Source organism: Mustela nivalis (genome assembly GCF_964662115.1).
Source record: "Mustela nivalis genome assembly, chromosome: 12".
Taxonomy (NCBI): Eukaryota; Metazoa; Chordata; class Mammalia; order Carnivora; family Mustelidae; genus Mustela; species Mustela nivalis.
The window spans coordinates 73,375,955-73,393,441 of record NC_139031.1 but is presented as its reverse complement, the minus strand read 5'-3'; the positions used below and the strand labels follow the sequence as shown (position 1 = coordinate 73,393,441).

General features: G+C 39.1%; 1 protein-coding gene across 1 annotated transcript in view; it reads right to left on the bottom strand.

Moving 5' to 3' along the window:
* The window catches only part of ABCB1 (ATP binding cassette subfamily B member 1), a 108,386-nt gene that overhangs the window by 51,289 nt on the left and 39,610 nt on the right, over positions 1-17,487 (bottom strand). The window contains exons 8-14 of the mRNA XM_082692371.1: positions 11,845-11,969; positions 3,854-4,025; positions 1,894-2,007; positions 1,640-1,750; positions 829-954; positions 515-718; positions 15-185 (exon numbers count right to left, since the gene is read on the bottom strand). Of these exons, the coding sequence (XP_082548497.1) occupies positions 15-185; positions 515-718; positions 829-954; positions 1,640-1,750; positions 1,894-2,007; positions 3,854-4,025; positions 11,845-11,969 (1,023 nt within the window). The remainder of the gene's footprint in view (positions 1-14; positions 186-514; positions 719-828; positions 955-1,639; positions 1,751-1,893; positions 2,008-3,853; positions 4,026-11,844; positions 11,970-17,487) is intronic.

The window sequence follows — 17,487 nt, the reverse complement described above, 5'->3', positions numbered from 1 at the left end:
TGAGGCTCACAGACCTTATCCAGGGCCACCTGAACCACTGCTTCGCTTTCAGTGTCCAGGGCTGACGTGGCCTCGTCCAGCAGGAGGATCTTGGGGTTTCGAACCAGGGCCCGAGCGATGGCGATCCTCTGCTTCTGTCCACCACTCAGCTGGGCCCCTCTCTCTCCAACCAGGGTGTCAAATTTCTACAACACAGAAAATAAAGTGGGGTTGTAGGGAAGTTAGCAAAACAACAAGCTATGCCAGCTACATTTTAAGATGGGAAGTAATCCCATAAACAACCCATAGGCAATATGATCCAGTTCCTTAAAACTCAGCAATAACCAACCCCAATTTTTATCAATATGCCTACTAGGAATTGATGGTGCTAGATCAAGCTTTAAAATCTGAAGTCATCGTGATTTCTCTTCTTAGAAGTTTCCTTTAATGCATAGTGGATTCCTAACTTCTTCTGCATTAGGCTGGCATTCCAATCTTTGAACCTCCAGCATGGCAGAGATCGAGAAGGACTTACATTGGGTAGTTTCATGATAAAGTCATAGGCGTTGGCTTCCTTAACAGCTTTCTCAATCTCTTCCATGGTGACATTCTCACGGCCATAGCGAATGTTTTCAGCTATCGTGGTGGCAAACAGCACAGGTTCCTGACTCACCACACCAATAATTTCCCGAAGGTACCTTACATTGATGGCCCTAATGTCCTGTCCATCAATACAGACCTGAAATAAAAAGTAAGCGTGAGTTCCGTGCATTGCCGATTTGAAACATGAGATGTGCCCGGGGTAACTGCTGGTCGCCGAACCATCGCTTTCGGCATGAGCCGCCTCACCGTGCCGTCTGTGGGGTCGTAGAGCCTTTGCATTAGCTGCACTGTTGTGCTTTTCCCGCAGCCGCTGTTCCCGACCAGCGCCACTGTCTGCCCACTCTCCACCGTCAGGTTGAGGCCCTTCAAGATCTAACAGGGCAGAGGATCATAGGGGAAGGGAGGGAAAAATGAAACAAGATGAAACCAGAGAGGGAGACAGACCATAATAGACTCCTCATCCCAGGAACAAACTGAGGGTTGCTGGAGGGGAGTGGTGTGAGAGGGATGCCGGAGGGGAGTGGTGTGAGAGGGATGCCGTGGCCGGGTGATGGACACTGGGGAGGGTATGTGCTATGGTGAGGAAAAATAAATTAAAAATAAAATAAATTTAAAAAGGAGATGTCTTTAAAAATAATAAAAATAGGGGCGCCTGGGTGGATCAGTGGGTTAAAGCCTCTGCCTTTGGCTCAGGTCATGATCTCAGGGTCCTGGGAATGAGCCCTGCCCTCGGGCTCTATGCTCAGCGGGGAGCCTGCTTCCCTTCCTCTCTCTCTCTCTCTCTGCCTGCCTCTCTGCCTACTTGTGACGTCTGTCTGTCAAATAAATGAATAAAATCTTTAAAAACATAATAATAAAAATAAATTTTTAAAAAAAAGATCTAACAGGACAAACGAGAAATAAACATAAGGGCAATGCACAGATCCCGTGTGAACTGACAGTTCAAGTCAAAACTAGGGGCATGTATACATTTAAAAAAAAAATCACTAATATAAAGTATCAGAAACCCTTCCTCCAATCCATGGTTGAATCGCTGATGAATCAGGTATCACCATACCTTAACTTCCTTTCGAGATGGGTAACTGAAGTGAACATTTTTGAATTCCAAATTTCCCTTAATATTATCTGGTTTATGTCCATTCTTCGAATAGCTGTCAATGCTTGGCTTCTAAACAGAACACAGTTTCAGAAGATGACTAGGTTACACCGCCTATCTTTAGTGACATTTGTGAAGAGTGGAATAAAGCAATAAAGAAACCGACTTTTAATTAGAGAAACTTTGGCATGGATAAATGTCTAGCCTGGACTTACATTGTCAATTATCTTAAAGATTTCATAAGCGGCTCCTCTTGCGTTTGCAAATGCTTCAATGCTTGGAGATGCCTGTCCAATACTAAAAGCCCCGATTAATACAGAAAAGAAGACCTGAGGGATGGGAAGGAAAATCATCAAGTTACTTAGCATTTATTACAATTTTGTGCATACATCTTTCTTCTAGCATAGTTAATTATATTATTATTATTATTATCATTTGCTAATTCACTTTTAAAGTGGCAAGCCGACATAGAGAGTCCTGGGTGTTAAAAACTTTTTAAAAGTTTAAATCTTTTTGATTCACAATACAGGATTAGTCTTACTTGCTCAGTGAAGCAATGGAACAAGTTCCATGGAACGAGAATATAATAGAATATATATTTATTTAATGGCTAGTTATTTGGGTTTAGATCATCAGCAGGGCCTAAAACAAACAAACATCAAAATGAGTGTCAGGAGACCAAGGTCCAAATTCTGGATAAGCCCTAACTGGCTATATGTCTTCAGGGAATTCGCCTAGTGTTGCCAGGCTTTGATTTCTTCATTTGCCAAACTAGGCAGGACTCCATCTGTTTTCCTGACCTGGAAACCTTAGAGTGAAACGGTACATGTGAAATATTTCTTAAATGAGAAAGCACACATCTAGGGCATTATATCTTGATCAGGTTGTCTTCTTTCCTTCTACCAGACTGTGTACTCTCTGAGGTCTGAGGTCTGATAAATGGTTTTTATTTTTTTTTCATTTTGCCCAAATGAAGTTGTTTTTCTTCAGGTTACAGAGAACTAATATCACTATTCATTTCTTTCTAAATCACACAGGAAAATTACCCATTATTTATACAGAAGAAATTTTGATAAGTGATTCTTCATTCATTTTCCCAGTTACAACTTACAACTACATTCAAAGTTAGGGCAAAGTATTCCTGCCATTTCCTTTTGGCAAAAGAGTAGCAGAAACTTGAAAAGTCTACGTGGCTACCCCCAAGTCATACAGTTAATAAGTGGCTGGAATGTGAACCAAGTCAGCCTGATTTCAAATCCCAAGCCCTTACTCATATTCTGCATGCTTCCATTTTGTGAAGCCGTTCTGGGATCAGTGAAAACAAAAATTGAAACTGCATATCTATACCACAAGGAAGTACAACACATTTCTTATTCCAACCTAGGCTCACCAATAGCATTACTATCCTAATGAAGGCTTTTGGTAAACATCATTCTTAAGTAAATAGCCTTGCACATTTTGGACAACACATTTATTATAGCCACATTACAAACCTGGTTCCTAAAAAAGGGAACTGTTTTAAGGGACTCAACAAAATATGGTCACCAACAATATACTTGTGCTCAGCCTATGACAAAGGAATTGAGTGACTCTTCTAACAGTATGTAGTTTCTTAGATCATGATACAGATTGAGCTTGGTTTATTAACTCTTTCATCATTTTTAAATAAAAGAGTATAGCTCAAAAGACAAGCTTTCTGTGCTTCTATATAATTCTATAAGGCAGAGAACCTCCAAATAGAATATCTTTCAAGGAAGAGTAATAATATTTCCCTAACTTTCCAAGGATGGACCAGCTGTCATTCAAAAGAACTTGAAAAACAGACAAATGGTGTATTTTGCCATTTGTCGTTGTGAATAGTCAATCAAAAAATAAAAAATGAAAGGCTTACCATTGAGCCTGCCACAAAGAAATCATCTCAACAAATGAGAGTTAATGCTACAGAGATTAGTGACGTTAACATTATTAAGGCTGCAATACAAACTGTGCAAGGGATCTGCCAAAAAGACACTCAATACATGTCATTTCCTTTCCCTTTTTAATCTAGTAGTATATAGCTCTTTGTCTTATTCAATAGTTCTTCAATACCTATTCTCTAACATCACTCAAGCCAACGCCATTCAACTTCATTGCAATTTTTACAGGAGAGTCATTTTTAAAAATAACATCACTTACAGTGAGTACTTGTCCAATAGAATATTCATGGGAGAGGACCAAGGAGGTCCCATACCAGAATGCCAGAGCATATGATGCATAGATCAACAGGAAAGCAGCACCAATAGAAATGTTGGCCGTGATAGCTTTCTTAATCCCAATTCTTTTAGCTTCTTCTAAGTTTTTGTTGTACCTGGGAGAAGTAACAAAAACTATCACATCTACTCATAAATCATATGAAATGGGCCAAGACAACATGATGGTTATTAAGTACTTAGAATGTGCCCAACCCTGTGGGAGGTGTATTTTCTCCTTTTGTTCATGCATTGACCCTATGGTGTTAGCACTACTGTACTCCCTTCTTAGAGAAGAGTAAATTTAGGTTAACTTATCTACAGAGATTAAATAATCTGGGGAAGGGGCACCTGGGTGGCTCAGTGGGTTAAGCCTCTGCCTTCGGCTCAGGTCATGATCTGCCAGGTCATGATCCCAGGGTCCTGGGATCGAGCCCCACATCGGGCTCTCTGCGCTGCAGGGAGCCTGCTTCCTCCTCTCTCTCTGCCTGCCTCTCTGCCTACTTGTGATCTCTGTAAGATAAATAAAGAAAAAATAAAAAAAAAAAATCTGGGGGAAAGTATTCTAAAATTTCTTCCCTGGCCTCGGCAATAGTGAAATAACGCGAAATAATGTTTAGTAAACTTCCAGAACTTGTACTGTTTCATAGGTGAGACAAAAGAAAAGCTACAAAACCGTATTTTCTCTTTAAAATCTGCATGCCTGGGGCACCTGGGTGGCTCAGTGGGTTAAGCCTCTGCCTTCGGCTCAGGTCATGATCTCAGGGTTCTGGGATGGAGCCCCGCATCGGGCTCTCTGCTCAGCGGGGAGCCTGCTTCTCCTTCTCTCTCTGCCTGTCTGCATACTTGTGATCTCTATCTGTCAAATAAATAAATAAAATCTTTTAAAAAATCTGCATACCTTTTAAGTTTAAGAATAAAAAGCAGATGTAAGGCTAGAAAGTGCTCAACACAAAGACTATATATAAATCACTGAATGCTTAAAGAAACATAAGGAAGATTCTTTTTTCTTTTTCCTTTTTTAATGTGAGCCCCATTAGTTTATCTCCATGTCTCTTCTCTTAAGAAGAATCTTTGTAAATATAGAATCAAGGTAAAATTATTAGAGAAATGGGACAGAGTATAACTGCGTCTTAAACCTGTCTTTATCCTCTTAATCACATCTCCCTGGGAACTTAGACCATTGCCTTGTGGAAAGCAGAAGTTCATAACTGTAGAAAGAACTTACTTCCATATAAAATTAGTATTTTGAGGTCTTTGACCTATTATAAAAGCATGACTATACAAATGTGTTGTATTATATTATTTTTGTTGGAGGATTCACTCCCTGAGTTGGAATGTACAACAGAGATCAAGTTCTGTTCAGGTCAAGGCATGCACTCTTTCTTGCCTTGGTGACTTTTTTTTAGCTAGTTACTTTACCAGTTCAAAGCCTGCCAAATGAAATGTACATGACTACTATATCCACTAACCAAATTTAAACAGAACTTTAAAGTAATAAAATAGTAACACACTATTAGAATTTCTCCCTGTAAAAGCATGTATTCCTAACTTGCCAGTTATAATCTTAGTGTAAAAAAATTATTTTTGACTAACGTGTTTCAATGGTTGATTATTTCCCACCTTTTGAGTTGACCTGAGGCAAAAAGTAAAAGGAGGCATCAACAATAAGTAATTACAAATAAGAAACTTTAATGCATATGACTCACACCTTTTCTATTAGTTCTTGCTTACCGAGACTAATGCAGAACTCATTTCACTGATATGTTGTTGTACCATGCAGCCAGAAGAAACAGTTTCAGAGGAAGAAGCAACAAGGAAGAAAATAATTTAGATACAGGAGAAGATAAATAAGAAAAGGAATAAGGTAAGGAGGAAGGAGACATCAATGATACTACTTTTATACAGACTTTTTGATTTATGTTTTGATAAAAATACCACAGTACAAAACCAGATATTAAAATCACCTACCCATTAAAAGTGTTAGTATGAGAATGGTAATTAAGGTCACAGTTCCTAAAATGGATTAAAGATACATAACAAAAACACCAATATTTAGGAAAAAAAATTCTTCTTATATATTTTGAAAAATATTTATCAGTGATACAAACAACCATTCATAAGAGCAAAAAACAATTTTAGCTGAGCAGAGAAATCAATACAAAGAGGTAAGATACACACAAGGGAGAAAAATATCATTTTAAAATCAAGGAGAGTAAAGCTATTCTTATACTATGGAATTGAACTCATTTAAATTCTGGTTAGATTTCCATTCCAAGAGAGCCAGCTTCCTCCTATACCTGTTAATCGTAAGAGAAAGTCAGACTAAGACCTTAATTACTTGTCCATGCAAAAGCAGAGAAAGGGAGGGAAAGAACTAAAAAGAAAACTGAAGGCTTGCATTTGGCCCAAGAATAATTTTAGCAATCCTGCTTCCAAATTACATCTGAAATCTAGGTACCTGTCCCCCCTCTCCTGCCTGTAGTCCATGTCAGGCCACCGTAAAAGCCTTTTCAGCCAGGCTACAACAACAGCCTTTCCATCAGTCTCCCTGCTACCAATCTATATCTATATCTATATCTATATATTAGATACAGCAGTTAAAATATCTATATCTATATCTTTAGATATAGAATATCTTTATATCTAGATATTTAGATATAGAATATCTTTTTTTTTTGTCGTGTGGTATTTTAGAATATCTATAGATATAGATATAGATATATTTTAACTGCTCTACTTTGTTCACCAAACCAATCACAGACAGAAATGATCTTAAAACATCATTCCTTTGTTTAAAACCCTCAATCACTTCCCTGTGCCCTTGGAGTCAAATCCTAACTCTTCCATGGCCCCCACTTCCTTCAATAGCCTCTCTTCTCATCTCCCCTCACTCAACTTAGCTCCAGGCATACAAGCCTTATGGTATTTTCTAGAACATACCAAAGTTTGCCATCTCTGGAAATTTGGAAGACTCTTTTATACCTAATCCCACCAGGGTACACTCTTCTTCTTCCTTCAAGTCTCAGCCTAGATGAAACCTTGTCAGAGAGGCCTCCCCATCTGCCATATTTAAAGTAAAATTTCCGGGGCACCTGGGTGGCTCAGTGGGTTAAGCCTCTTCCTTCAGCTTAGGTCATGATCTCAGGGTCCTGAGATCAAATTCCACATTGGGCTCTCTGCTCAGCAGGGAGCCTGCTTCCTCCTCTCTCCTTTGCCTGCTGCTCTGCCTACATGTGATTTCTCTCTGTCAAATAAATAAATAAAAATCTTTAAAAAAAATTAAGCAACAACAAAAAAACAAAGCAAAATTTCCCTCCTTACCCTTATCAGCGTACTACTTGATTCTTTCATTGCACATTTTAAAAAGCTGATAATTTCATTAATTTCTTGAATGATTTCTTTTTTATCTTTCTTTCTACCTTCCTCTCTTCCCTTTTTCTCCAACTTATTCTTTGGACTAAGGATCCTTAAAGGGGAAAGTTCTTCTATTTTCAATTAACTATTGAAAACCCAGAGTGTAGTACACTGCTGAATGAATGACCTTCCAAGACATGGCCAACTGTTAAGAAAATGAGGCCAGCATGTTGTAGTCCTGAATCTACTCTTATTTAAAGACAAAACTGATTTCCAATTTGCCAGGATAGAATCTCCTTTCAAAGACATATCCCAATAACTAATATCTTCTGAAGAAATGATGTCACAAATGAAATCAATCTCTGAATACAGTAAGATGTGCCCATTTGCTTAGTCTTTTTTTTTTTTTTTATATCTCTGAGACATGTTTTTTTCTTTTTGAGATTTATTTATTTTGGATTTGACAGATAGAGATCACAAGTAGGCAGAGAGGCAGAGAGAAAGGAATCAGACTCCCCACTGAGCAGAGAGCCTGATGCTCCATCCCAAGACCCTGGGATCATGACGTGAGCCGAAGGCAGAGGCTTTAACCCACTGAGCCACCCAGGTGCCCCTCATTTGCTTATTCTTAGAATAAAAATTTAATCCCCATCTTCTTTAGGAAAAAAAAACCCTTCACTCATTTAAACTTTTACTGAACTAAAATGATCAGATTTATGTAATTTCTAAAGCCTGGACTTAACTTCCATGATGTATTTTCCCTCCTTACTAATGTTATATCCCCTATATAATAATAGTTTTTATTGCTAATAACAATCTCCTTTTAAAATTATCATATTCATCAAATTTAGGACATCATTAATTGGGAGGAGTCAGTGTTATTCTATTATTTTATGTAGCATTAAGGAATTTAGTAGGATACTCCATCTCCAGCTGGGACCCAAAGGGCTATAGCCTCAGTATAATATGCATATACCCCAGGAAGAGTGACTGCAGGGGAACTCGTACATCTCAACCCTGGCTTCAAGTAAAGGGAGCAGAAAACAACTCCCTGAGAATTTGAACCACAGATGATACTCACGCAGGTCTGAACTATAAATTCACACTCCTGGTGTGGTTCAAAAACTGCTAGATGAAGAATTTCATGTCAGGTGGTCTCAGGTCAATACCATCCCCAGGGAATGGCAGAAGCAAATGCAAATCCTGCCTGTAAGAATCGATTTCAATCCAGATCCATGGCAGTTCTAAGATGGCACTGATTGTAGGATTTATCTTAATTTCAGCATCATGAGAGAAAAATATGCATCTTAGAATCAATGGAATTCTGTTTATTATCTTATCATTCATTGCTGGTTTCACAGGATTTTTCTCTGAATTGTGATTAGATGCCCAGAGAACTCACTGAGCATTGTAGGCTGCAGAATCTACTGGAATTTCTGTGCATACAATCATACCATCTGTGAATAATGACAATTTTCCTTCTTGTTTTCCAACCCTTCTAGCTTTTCTTTTTTATTTTTTTAAAAAGATTTTATTTATTACTTATTTGACAGAGACAGAAAGAAAGAGGGAACACAAGCAGGGGGAGAAGCAGGCTTCCCACTGAGGAGGGTGCCCCATGTGGGGCTTGATCCCAGGACTCTGGGATCCGGACCTGAGCCAAAAGCAGACGCTCAACCAACTGAGCCCCCTCTCTTCAGATCACCTAAGTCTTCCGCCTTTTTTGTTTTATTTTTATTACTCTTACTCTTATTTGTTCCAGTGGGTGTTATCTACTGGATAACACTAAATAGGAAAAAAAAATGCTAGCAGATATACCCATTTCATTCATTATTTTAAAGAATGCTTTGCACATTGCACCTTAAGTATGATGTTCCCTTATGTATCTCTGATTTATACTCTATATTAAGAAAATTCTTAAGCCTAACTTTGAGTTTTTGTCATAAATCATATGTAATTAATGCTTTTCCCCCACCCATCAATACAAAACATTTCTTCCTTTCAATCTCTTAATGTGCTTAATTATATTAATAGACTTCCTGATGTTAAACCATCTTTGCACTCATGGGAGAAAGCTAATAAGTTCAAGACTTTTTTTAATCTCATGATATTTTCACATGGATTTGTTTAGCTAATAATTTATGTAAACCCTCTGCATCTATGTTTTAGGTAAAACTGCTTAATAATTTTCCTTTCTCATATATCTGCCTGATTGTGGCTTCAAAGTTGAATTCTCAACTTTCCCTCTCTATATATTTTTCCCGTTCTCTGAAACAATTTCTATAACATAGCTTTATCTCTTTCTTGAAGTTTTGGGAGAACTTGTCTGTAAAATTATGTGGACTCTGTGGGTTTTGCTGTGCATGTAAGGGCAGAACATGGAGATTTTTAACTTTGGATTCAATTCTTCTAGTGACTGTAGGTCTACTCAAGTTTTCTTCCTCCAAAGGAAGAGTTTAAGCCTGTATTTTTCTAGGATATTGTCTATTTCATTAGGGTTTTAAAATTTATTGGTATAAACCCATACTTCTTAAAAATAGTTTTTTAAAAATCTGTAGCAATTTGTCCTTATTTATTCATTTTTAAATTCTTGATTAAATTTGCAAAATACTTGGTTATTTTTCTTTTTGTCTTCCAAATCATGGAGCACAACCCTACTGATGAGGAGCCCAGCAAGAGGAGAAAAAAATCATAGAATAGAATTTATCCTTGGAGGGGCGCCTGGGTGACTCAGTGGGTTAACCATCTGCCTTCGGCTTGGGTCATGATCTCAGGGTTCTGGGATCAAGCCCCACATCGAGCTCTCCACTCAGCAGGGAGTCTGCTTCTCTCTTCCATTCTACTTCTGTGTGCTCTCTCTTTCTCTCTCAAATAAATAAATCTTTTAAAAAATTGTATCCCCAAATGTAGTGATCCGAAGGGGCATGTGCACCCTCACATTTATAGCAGCAATGTCCACAACAGCTAAACTATGGAAAAAGCCTCGATGTCCATCAACAGATGAATAGATAAAGATGTGGTATAGATATACAATGGAATACTACGTAGCCATCAAAAGAAATAAAATCATGCCTTTTGCAATGAGGTAGATGGAACTAGAGGCTATCAGGCTAAGCGACATAAGTCAGAGAAAGACGATTATCATATGATCTCACTGATACGAGGAATTTGAGAAACAAGACAGAGGATCATAGGGGAAGGGGGGGAATGAAACAAGATAAAACCAGAGAGGGAGACTCTTAATCTCAGGAAATAAACTGTAGGTTGCTGGAGGAGAGGAGGGTGGAAGGGATGGGGTGGTTGGGTGATGGACATGTGGAAGGTATGTGCTATGGTGAGTGCTGTGAATTGTGTAAGACTAAGGAATCACAGACTGTACCCCTGAAACAAGTAATATATTTTATGTAAATTTCCTTAAAAACTAACAAAAAATAATTTTTAAAAAAGTAACCCTTGATCTTATACAAAATGTTCATTTAGTATTAGAGAACCAAGAATTGACTTAATGGGGAAAAATTATCATCAGATATAAAATATGTTTCAGCCTTAAGAAACTATTTTATTAACAAGTCAGGAAATAACAGATGTTGGCGAGGATGCAGAGAAAGGGGAATCCTCCTACACTGTTGGTGGGAATAAGCTGGTACAGCCACTCTGGAAAACAACATGGAGGTTCCTCAAAGAGTTGAAAATAGAGCCACCCCATGACCCAGCATTCGCACTACTGGGTATTTTCCCTAAAGATACAAATGTAGTGATCTGAAGGGGCACATGCACCCAAATGTTTATAGCAGCAATGTGCACAACAGCCAAACTATGGAAAGAACCTAGATGTCCATCAACAGATGAATGGATAAAGAAGAAGTTATACACACACACACACACACACACACACACACACACACACACACACACACACAGGAATACTATGCAGCCATAAAAAGAAATGAAATCTTGCCATTTGCAATGACATGGATGGAACTAGAGGGTATTATGCTAAGCAAAAAAAGTCAATCAGAGAAAGACAATTATCATATGATCTCCCTGATATGAGGAATTTGAGAGCCAGGGCGGGAGGTTGTGGGGGTAGGGAAGGAAAAAATAAAACAAGATGGGATCAGGAGGGAGACAACCATAAGAAACTCTTAATCTCAAAAACAAACTGAGGGTTGCTGGGGGTTGGGGGGGTAGGGAGAGGGTGGTTGGATTATGGACACTGGGGAGGGTATGTGCTATGATGAGTGCTATGAAATGTGTAAGCCTGATGATTCACAGACCTGTACCCTAGGACAAATAATACATTATATGTTAATAAAAATAACTAAAAAAAGAAACTATTTTATTTTCACTACCCATCTAGAACATTCTAGAAAATTCTTTGAATTAGCAGATATAAGAAGAGTACAACTAAAATTACAACTTTTCCAGAATATTAGCTATGCTGTATAATATCCTGGAAGCTACTTAAAAATACACATACACACACACATACACCCCCTTATACTTAATACTGTCAATTTGAAGGCCATATATAATGAAACAATTTAAAATTACTAGCAACTTAAAATAAAAATCTCAAACCTTTCAAGTTCTTTCTTTTGTCCTCCAAAAGCAATCACAGTTCTGATGGCTGCTAAGACCTCTTCAGCTACTGCTCCAGCTTTTGCATATGCCAAGAGTTCTTTATCAGTAAACGAAGACAGTATCTGTTGAAAAATGCAATTTCAGATCATTTAAACATTTTTAAAATTTATCTTTTGTAAAATAAAAATAATATATACACCAATGATCCGTGTATGTTAACGTATGTATAGAATAAAGTCTGCCTTTCATTCATCTCTGGTCATGATGTCCTAAGTATACATATTCACACTGTTAGCACTTCAAATTCTTTCTGGACTGAGATGGTATGCAATATTTAAACATTTTTATTTTCTCACCAACTACCTCATGGATCTTCATCTAAAGAAATAAAACTGGGGCTGTGGGGAGATCTTCAAGTTCAGAAAAGGAGGTATATAGGATAATCATAAACAAAATGAGAAAAAAGGCATTAATTACATAAAGGAAATACAATATGAGCTGAACACAGCAATTGTTAATTGCTCTCTGGATTGGAAGGTGTCAAGGTGGGAGACCAGAAAATGCAGAGGATCAAGCACAGAACGGGACTTGGATTTCAAGGTTTCCCAGGGGCCAGAGGAAGGAAAGAGTTCCCTCTTGAGCAAAACAGTGTACTCAGCCACCAGGGAGATCTTTTATTTTATGCTCGCTCCATGATCCTTCTGCTTGGTTCCTGAGCATTTATTCTGTGGCATGGTCCTGGGTGGATTTTATACACGGGATCTCATTTACTCTTCTCAGCTGCACAGTGAAGTAGGTATTATTTTTCCCCACTCTGTATATGAGGAAATGAAGAGGCGCAAAAGTTAAACTAATTTGCTAATGAGTGAAATCGCTAAGATTCAAAGCTGAGTCCATATGGCTGCAAAACCTGAATTAACAGACAGGAAGGAGCGTGAACTTCTCTTGATCTTGAACCAGGCACTGACATATGAATGTGCTCCTGGAGGGCCCTGTTGTGAAAATGGGATCAACTAGCACAGGCAAAGGACTCTGTTACTAGTTGTCCCTGGAATGCCTATGTCAAGTCAGACACTGAAGGGTTACATGCAAGTGATTAGTAATAAAGTTTGAATTAAACAGCATTACACTTTTTAAAAAAGATCTTATTTATTTAATGGACAGAGATCACAAGTATGCAGAGAGGCAGGAGGAAGCAGGCTCCCTGCTGAGCAGAGAGCCCAAAGCGGGGCTCGATCCCACTGGGATCATGACCTGAGCCGAAGTCAGAGGCTTTAACCCACTACGCCACCCAGGCACCCAGTATTATACTCTTTCAATAGGTAATTTAGAGGCATTTGCAGACTCACTTTTTACAAGGAGTATCAGTAAAAAGCACAAAGTTGTTTTGATTTTAACAGCACTTCTTCTTTTGCTGTGTGTTAACGTAGAGGAGCTGCGACAGATTTAAGAGTGGAAAAAAAAAAAAAAAAGAATGAAACTCACAATGTTGAGTTAACAAATGTGTGACTACTGTGAGGAAACTGTGGTTAATCTGATTGCTTTAGGAGCCTGTTATGCAGAAGTTGACAGACCACTGGTAAGACCAGCTGAGATGAGAGCACCTCGGGAAGAATTCTTACAGGAGACACAGAAGAGGTCAAAAGTGAAAAAAGGAACCTCTTTGATAATGCACCCCGCGGTCTCCCCACCTCCACCCCCGTCATTCTTAGGCTGACATTTAATGAGCACGTGTCCCATGAGAAGGCAGGATTCCTGAATGCACATGCTTGGAAAGGAGGACACTTCTCCTTTTCCTTAGATCCATTCAAGCTTATTCCATCCAACCTATGCACCCTGAGATATCTTAATCCCTTAACCTTAAATACACCCCATAACAACCCTTCAGGGAGGCAGATTTGAGAAATTTTCACCTCCTTGTTTGGCATCCTGTAATAAAACACTTTCTCTCTGCCACAAAAGTGGTGTCCGTGTTTGGAATGCAGGACATCAGGCAAAAACCCTTGTCCAGTAAAAAGAATGGGTGGGTGACGGCAATGAGCATTTATTAATCATGTCCTATGTGCAAATATTGTGCCACACGTACCTACCTTTAGTACCCAAAGCAATAACCCAGTTATGCACTAGACCTGCCTGGTGTCTCAAAACAACTCAAAGGAAGCAGAATTTGCCACCCCAAACGTGCCCCTTTGGCATATTATTTTCTTGGACTGAAGGCTTAGATCTGTTTAAATTTAGGGTTAGTTTCAATACTCCTTCCACCTGCCTCTCTTTCTCCTCTTCCTTTGAGACTCCACTGGTGGCAAATGTTGGAATTTCTGTTATTGTTCCATAGGTCCCTGAAGCTCTTTTCATTTTCTCTCTGTTTCAGAGTTCAGTGAATTCTGCAGTTTTCTCTCCAGGTACAGATTCTCTTCTGTCATGACCACTCAGGGAGACAGAGACCATCCACCACACCCCGAGTTCTGCTGTTGTATCCTTCTGTTTTCTCATTTTATTTCATCTTGTTTTTAGACCTTCTACTTCACTGCTGATATTGCCTATTTTTTTCTTTTATTTCGAGAGAATGTGTAATTGATTCATGAAGCATTTCTATGGTAGCTGTTTCAAAAATCCATGTCCAATAATTCTAATATGTGATTTATCTCAGTGTGTCAGTTCATTGTTTTTTGTTTCTTGGTTTGTTTTTGTTTTTCTCATTGAAGCTGTGCTTTTCTTGGTTCTTTGTATGGCAAGTTACATTTTACTGTATCCTGGACATTTTGCCTGGTGTGTTAGGAGAAACGGTCCTGTTTAAATCTTTAATTTTTAACAAGTGGTCACCTTGTATGGGCTTAGCCTGAAATTCCTGGCCTACTTTTGTGAGCTGTGTTTCCAGTGGCAGTTTCCTGTTCAGAGGCTTTGTGCATTATTTTGGTTAGCAGGGTGTATCTCGAGCTGCTAGCACTCCTAATGGTCTCTGTTTCTGTCACCTGAGGGAGTGGAAATGCATTCTAGAAGGTTATACTACTGGCCATCTCTCTCAGTGGAGGCAGTGTGTGGTGGTTCCCCTTGCCTGTGCCCTCTAGCTGCTGCCCTGTCTCTGGGTGGAGAGCACACTTGTCGGAGGCTGCTTACTGGACAAGGAACCTTGCTGTGATTGGGTTCCTTCCTGTTCCTCTTTCCTGCCCCTGTTAGGGAGCAGAGCCTCGGCCTCATGGGGACAAAGAACCTTCCAGGCTGGGCCACATTTCTTTTTTATCATGACTGCTAACCAGAGAACTTATGAAATTAGTTTGAAAGCACACCAAAACTTCATGGCAGAGTGAGGATTAAAACTGAGGTCTCCAGCAATAAGCCTGTAGCTCCGTTTATTAAATAAATAGTATATGAAGCAGTACATAGTTACTAAAAGATTAACTTTCTGTTTTCCTAACTAGAACAGACATCAATACATATTAAATAGTTCTTTAATAAATACTGACATGAAGAGTTTGCCAACTGACTTGCTTGATGTTCCAGTATACAGAAAAATCAATTAACACATAAGATTTTGCCAAGTATTTCAGCTAATAGAGAAATGCTGTTTAACCACCAAGACTATCATTTACACGTTGTTGCTCTCAGCAACAAATTAACCAAGTCCTCAGAACCTCAATTTCTTCCTGTGTTAAATAAAATAATATCTACATTTCAGAAGGATAATACATACTTTCCTGACATATTAGATGCTCAATAAATGGTAGTTACTATTTGTAATATCAAAATACTATCCATCCTACAGGGTAAAACTTTTACAACTTAATATTTACCATCTGATTTATTTTATGTTAGGCTTGACTATGGTTGGCCCATCAGTATCTTATGTTTTGGCCAAATGAGTTTGTAGTGCTTTCTCTAAGTTGTGGTAAACGCAACAGAAACTACAAACTTGACCAATCCCTACTGCCATGCACTCTTACATCAAATCAATTTAAAACGAACACTGCACCCAGCCTTGAAAGGGAAAATAAGTTTTATAAAATCATCAGAGACCTGGGTGCAGAGCTGGGGAGGGCCAATGATACTCCTTTGCCTTTGTGGTTGGGAGGAAAAAACTGCAGGCTTGGATATACATGCACAGGGACTAGAAAGTATATATTTCTTCAAAATTATTTTCATACCAATAGATTTAAATATGTTAAACACTAGAGAACCATTTATAACACTGACAGAACTGTTAAATCAATTTACAAATTAAATGAAACCTAAAAAAAACCTTAAAAATCAATGTTAGTTGAACAGGACATATGTGCTGTTCTGTGAACTTAAATCTCTATGAATATGGGATTTTCCACAAAGCACACAGCTCTTTTAAGAGTTGAGTGTGCCCAGACGTCTGGGTGGCTCAGTCAGTTAAGCATCTGCCTTTGGCTCAGATCATAATCCTGGGGTCCTGGGATTGAGTCCCACATTGGGCTCCTTGCTCAGCAAGGAGTCTGCTTCTCCCTCTGCCTGCTGCTCCCCCTGCTTGTGCTCTCTCCCCCTCTCTCTCTGACACAGAAATAAATAAAAAATCTTAAAAAAAAAAAAAAAAGAGTTGAGTATGCCTTTGGGCCCCTCGGTGGCTCAGTTAGCTACGTGCCTGCCTACAGCTCAGGTCATGATCCCAGAGTCCTGGGACTGAGCCCCACATGGATCTCCTTGCTTAGCAGGGAACCTGTTTCTCCCTCTCCCTCTACCCCTATTCCACTGCCCCTCTCCCCTGCTTGTACTCTTTCTCTTTTGCTTGGCCTCTCTCTCTCTCTCTCTCTCTCTCTCAAGGAAATACATAAAATGTTAAAAAAAAAAAAAAAGACTCAAGCATGCCTTTTATATGAAGTCAGGCGATGAGATGTGAGAGCTACTTCTTTCTAGCTAAACCCTTTCTCAAATAACCACGTGGTCCAGGACACCATGGAATCCAAACAGGGGTAGGACTTAGGGAGTTGAGAGGCACTTATTCCCACCGATTTTGAACAAAGTATTTATGCCTGGGTGACTCAGTCATTAAGCAGCTGCCTTCAGCTAGAGTCATGATCCGAGTGTCCTATGATGGAACCCCACATCAGACTTTCTACTCGCCAGAAGCCCGCTTCTCCCTCTCCCACTTCCCCTGCTTGTGTTCCCTCTCTTGCTGTTTCTCTCTCTTCAAATAAATAAATCAACAAACAAATAATTTAAAAATAAATAAATAAATAAAACCAAGTATTGACGTGCTCCTACAGCCTCAGGACAATTTGGGCCACGTCCCCAGGGAGAACCTCACGGAGCTGACCAGCTGAGGATGGGCTTTGCTGCAGTTTTCCTGGACATTTCCCTAAATAGTTTATTTTAACAAATAAATCAAAACACACCTAGTTAAAGGTCCAAATAGACCCCACTGTGAGCAAGGAGGAACTCTACAGAGGACAGACCTATAAGAAAAAGCAGCCAAAGCATAACAGCAGTGCACACAGCATACACCACAAACACCTCCTAATGCACCAGACCCTGGACAGCGTATGATCGCTTCTTAGCATTACTCTCAGGAACAGGAAACCTACAAAGTGACAAGATGGAAGAACTCACCCCAAAAGATCAAGAAGAAACCAGAGCCAGGGAGTTTCTCAGAACAGATGTAAGCAATCTATCTGAACAAGA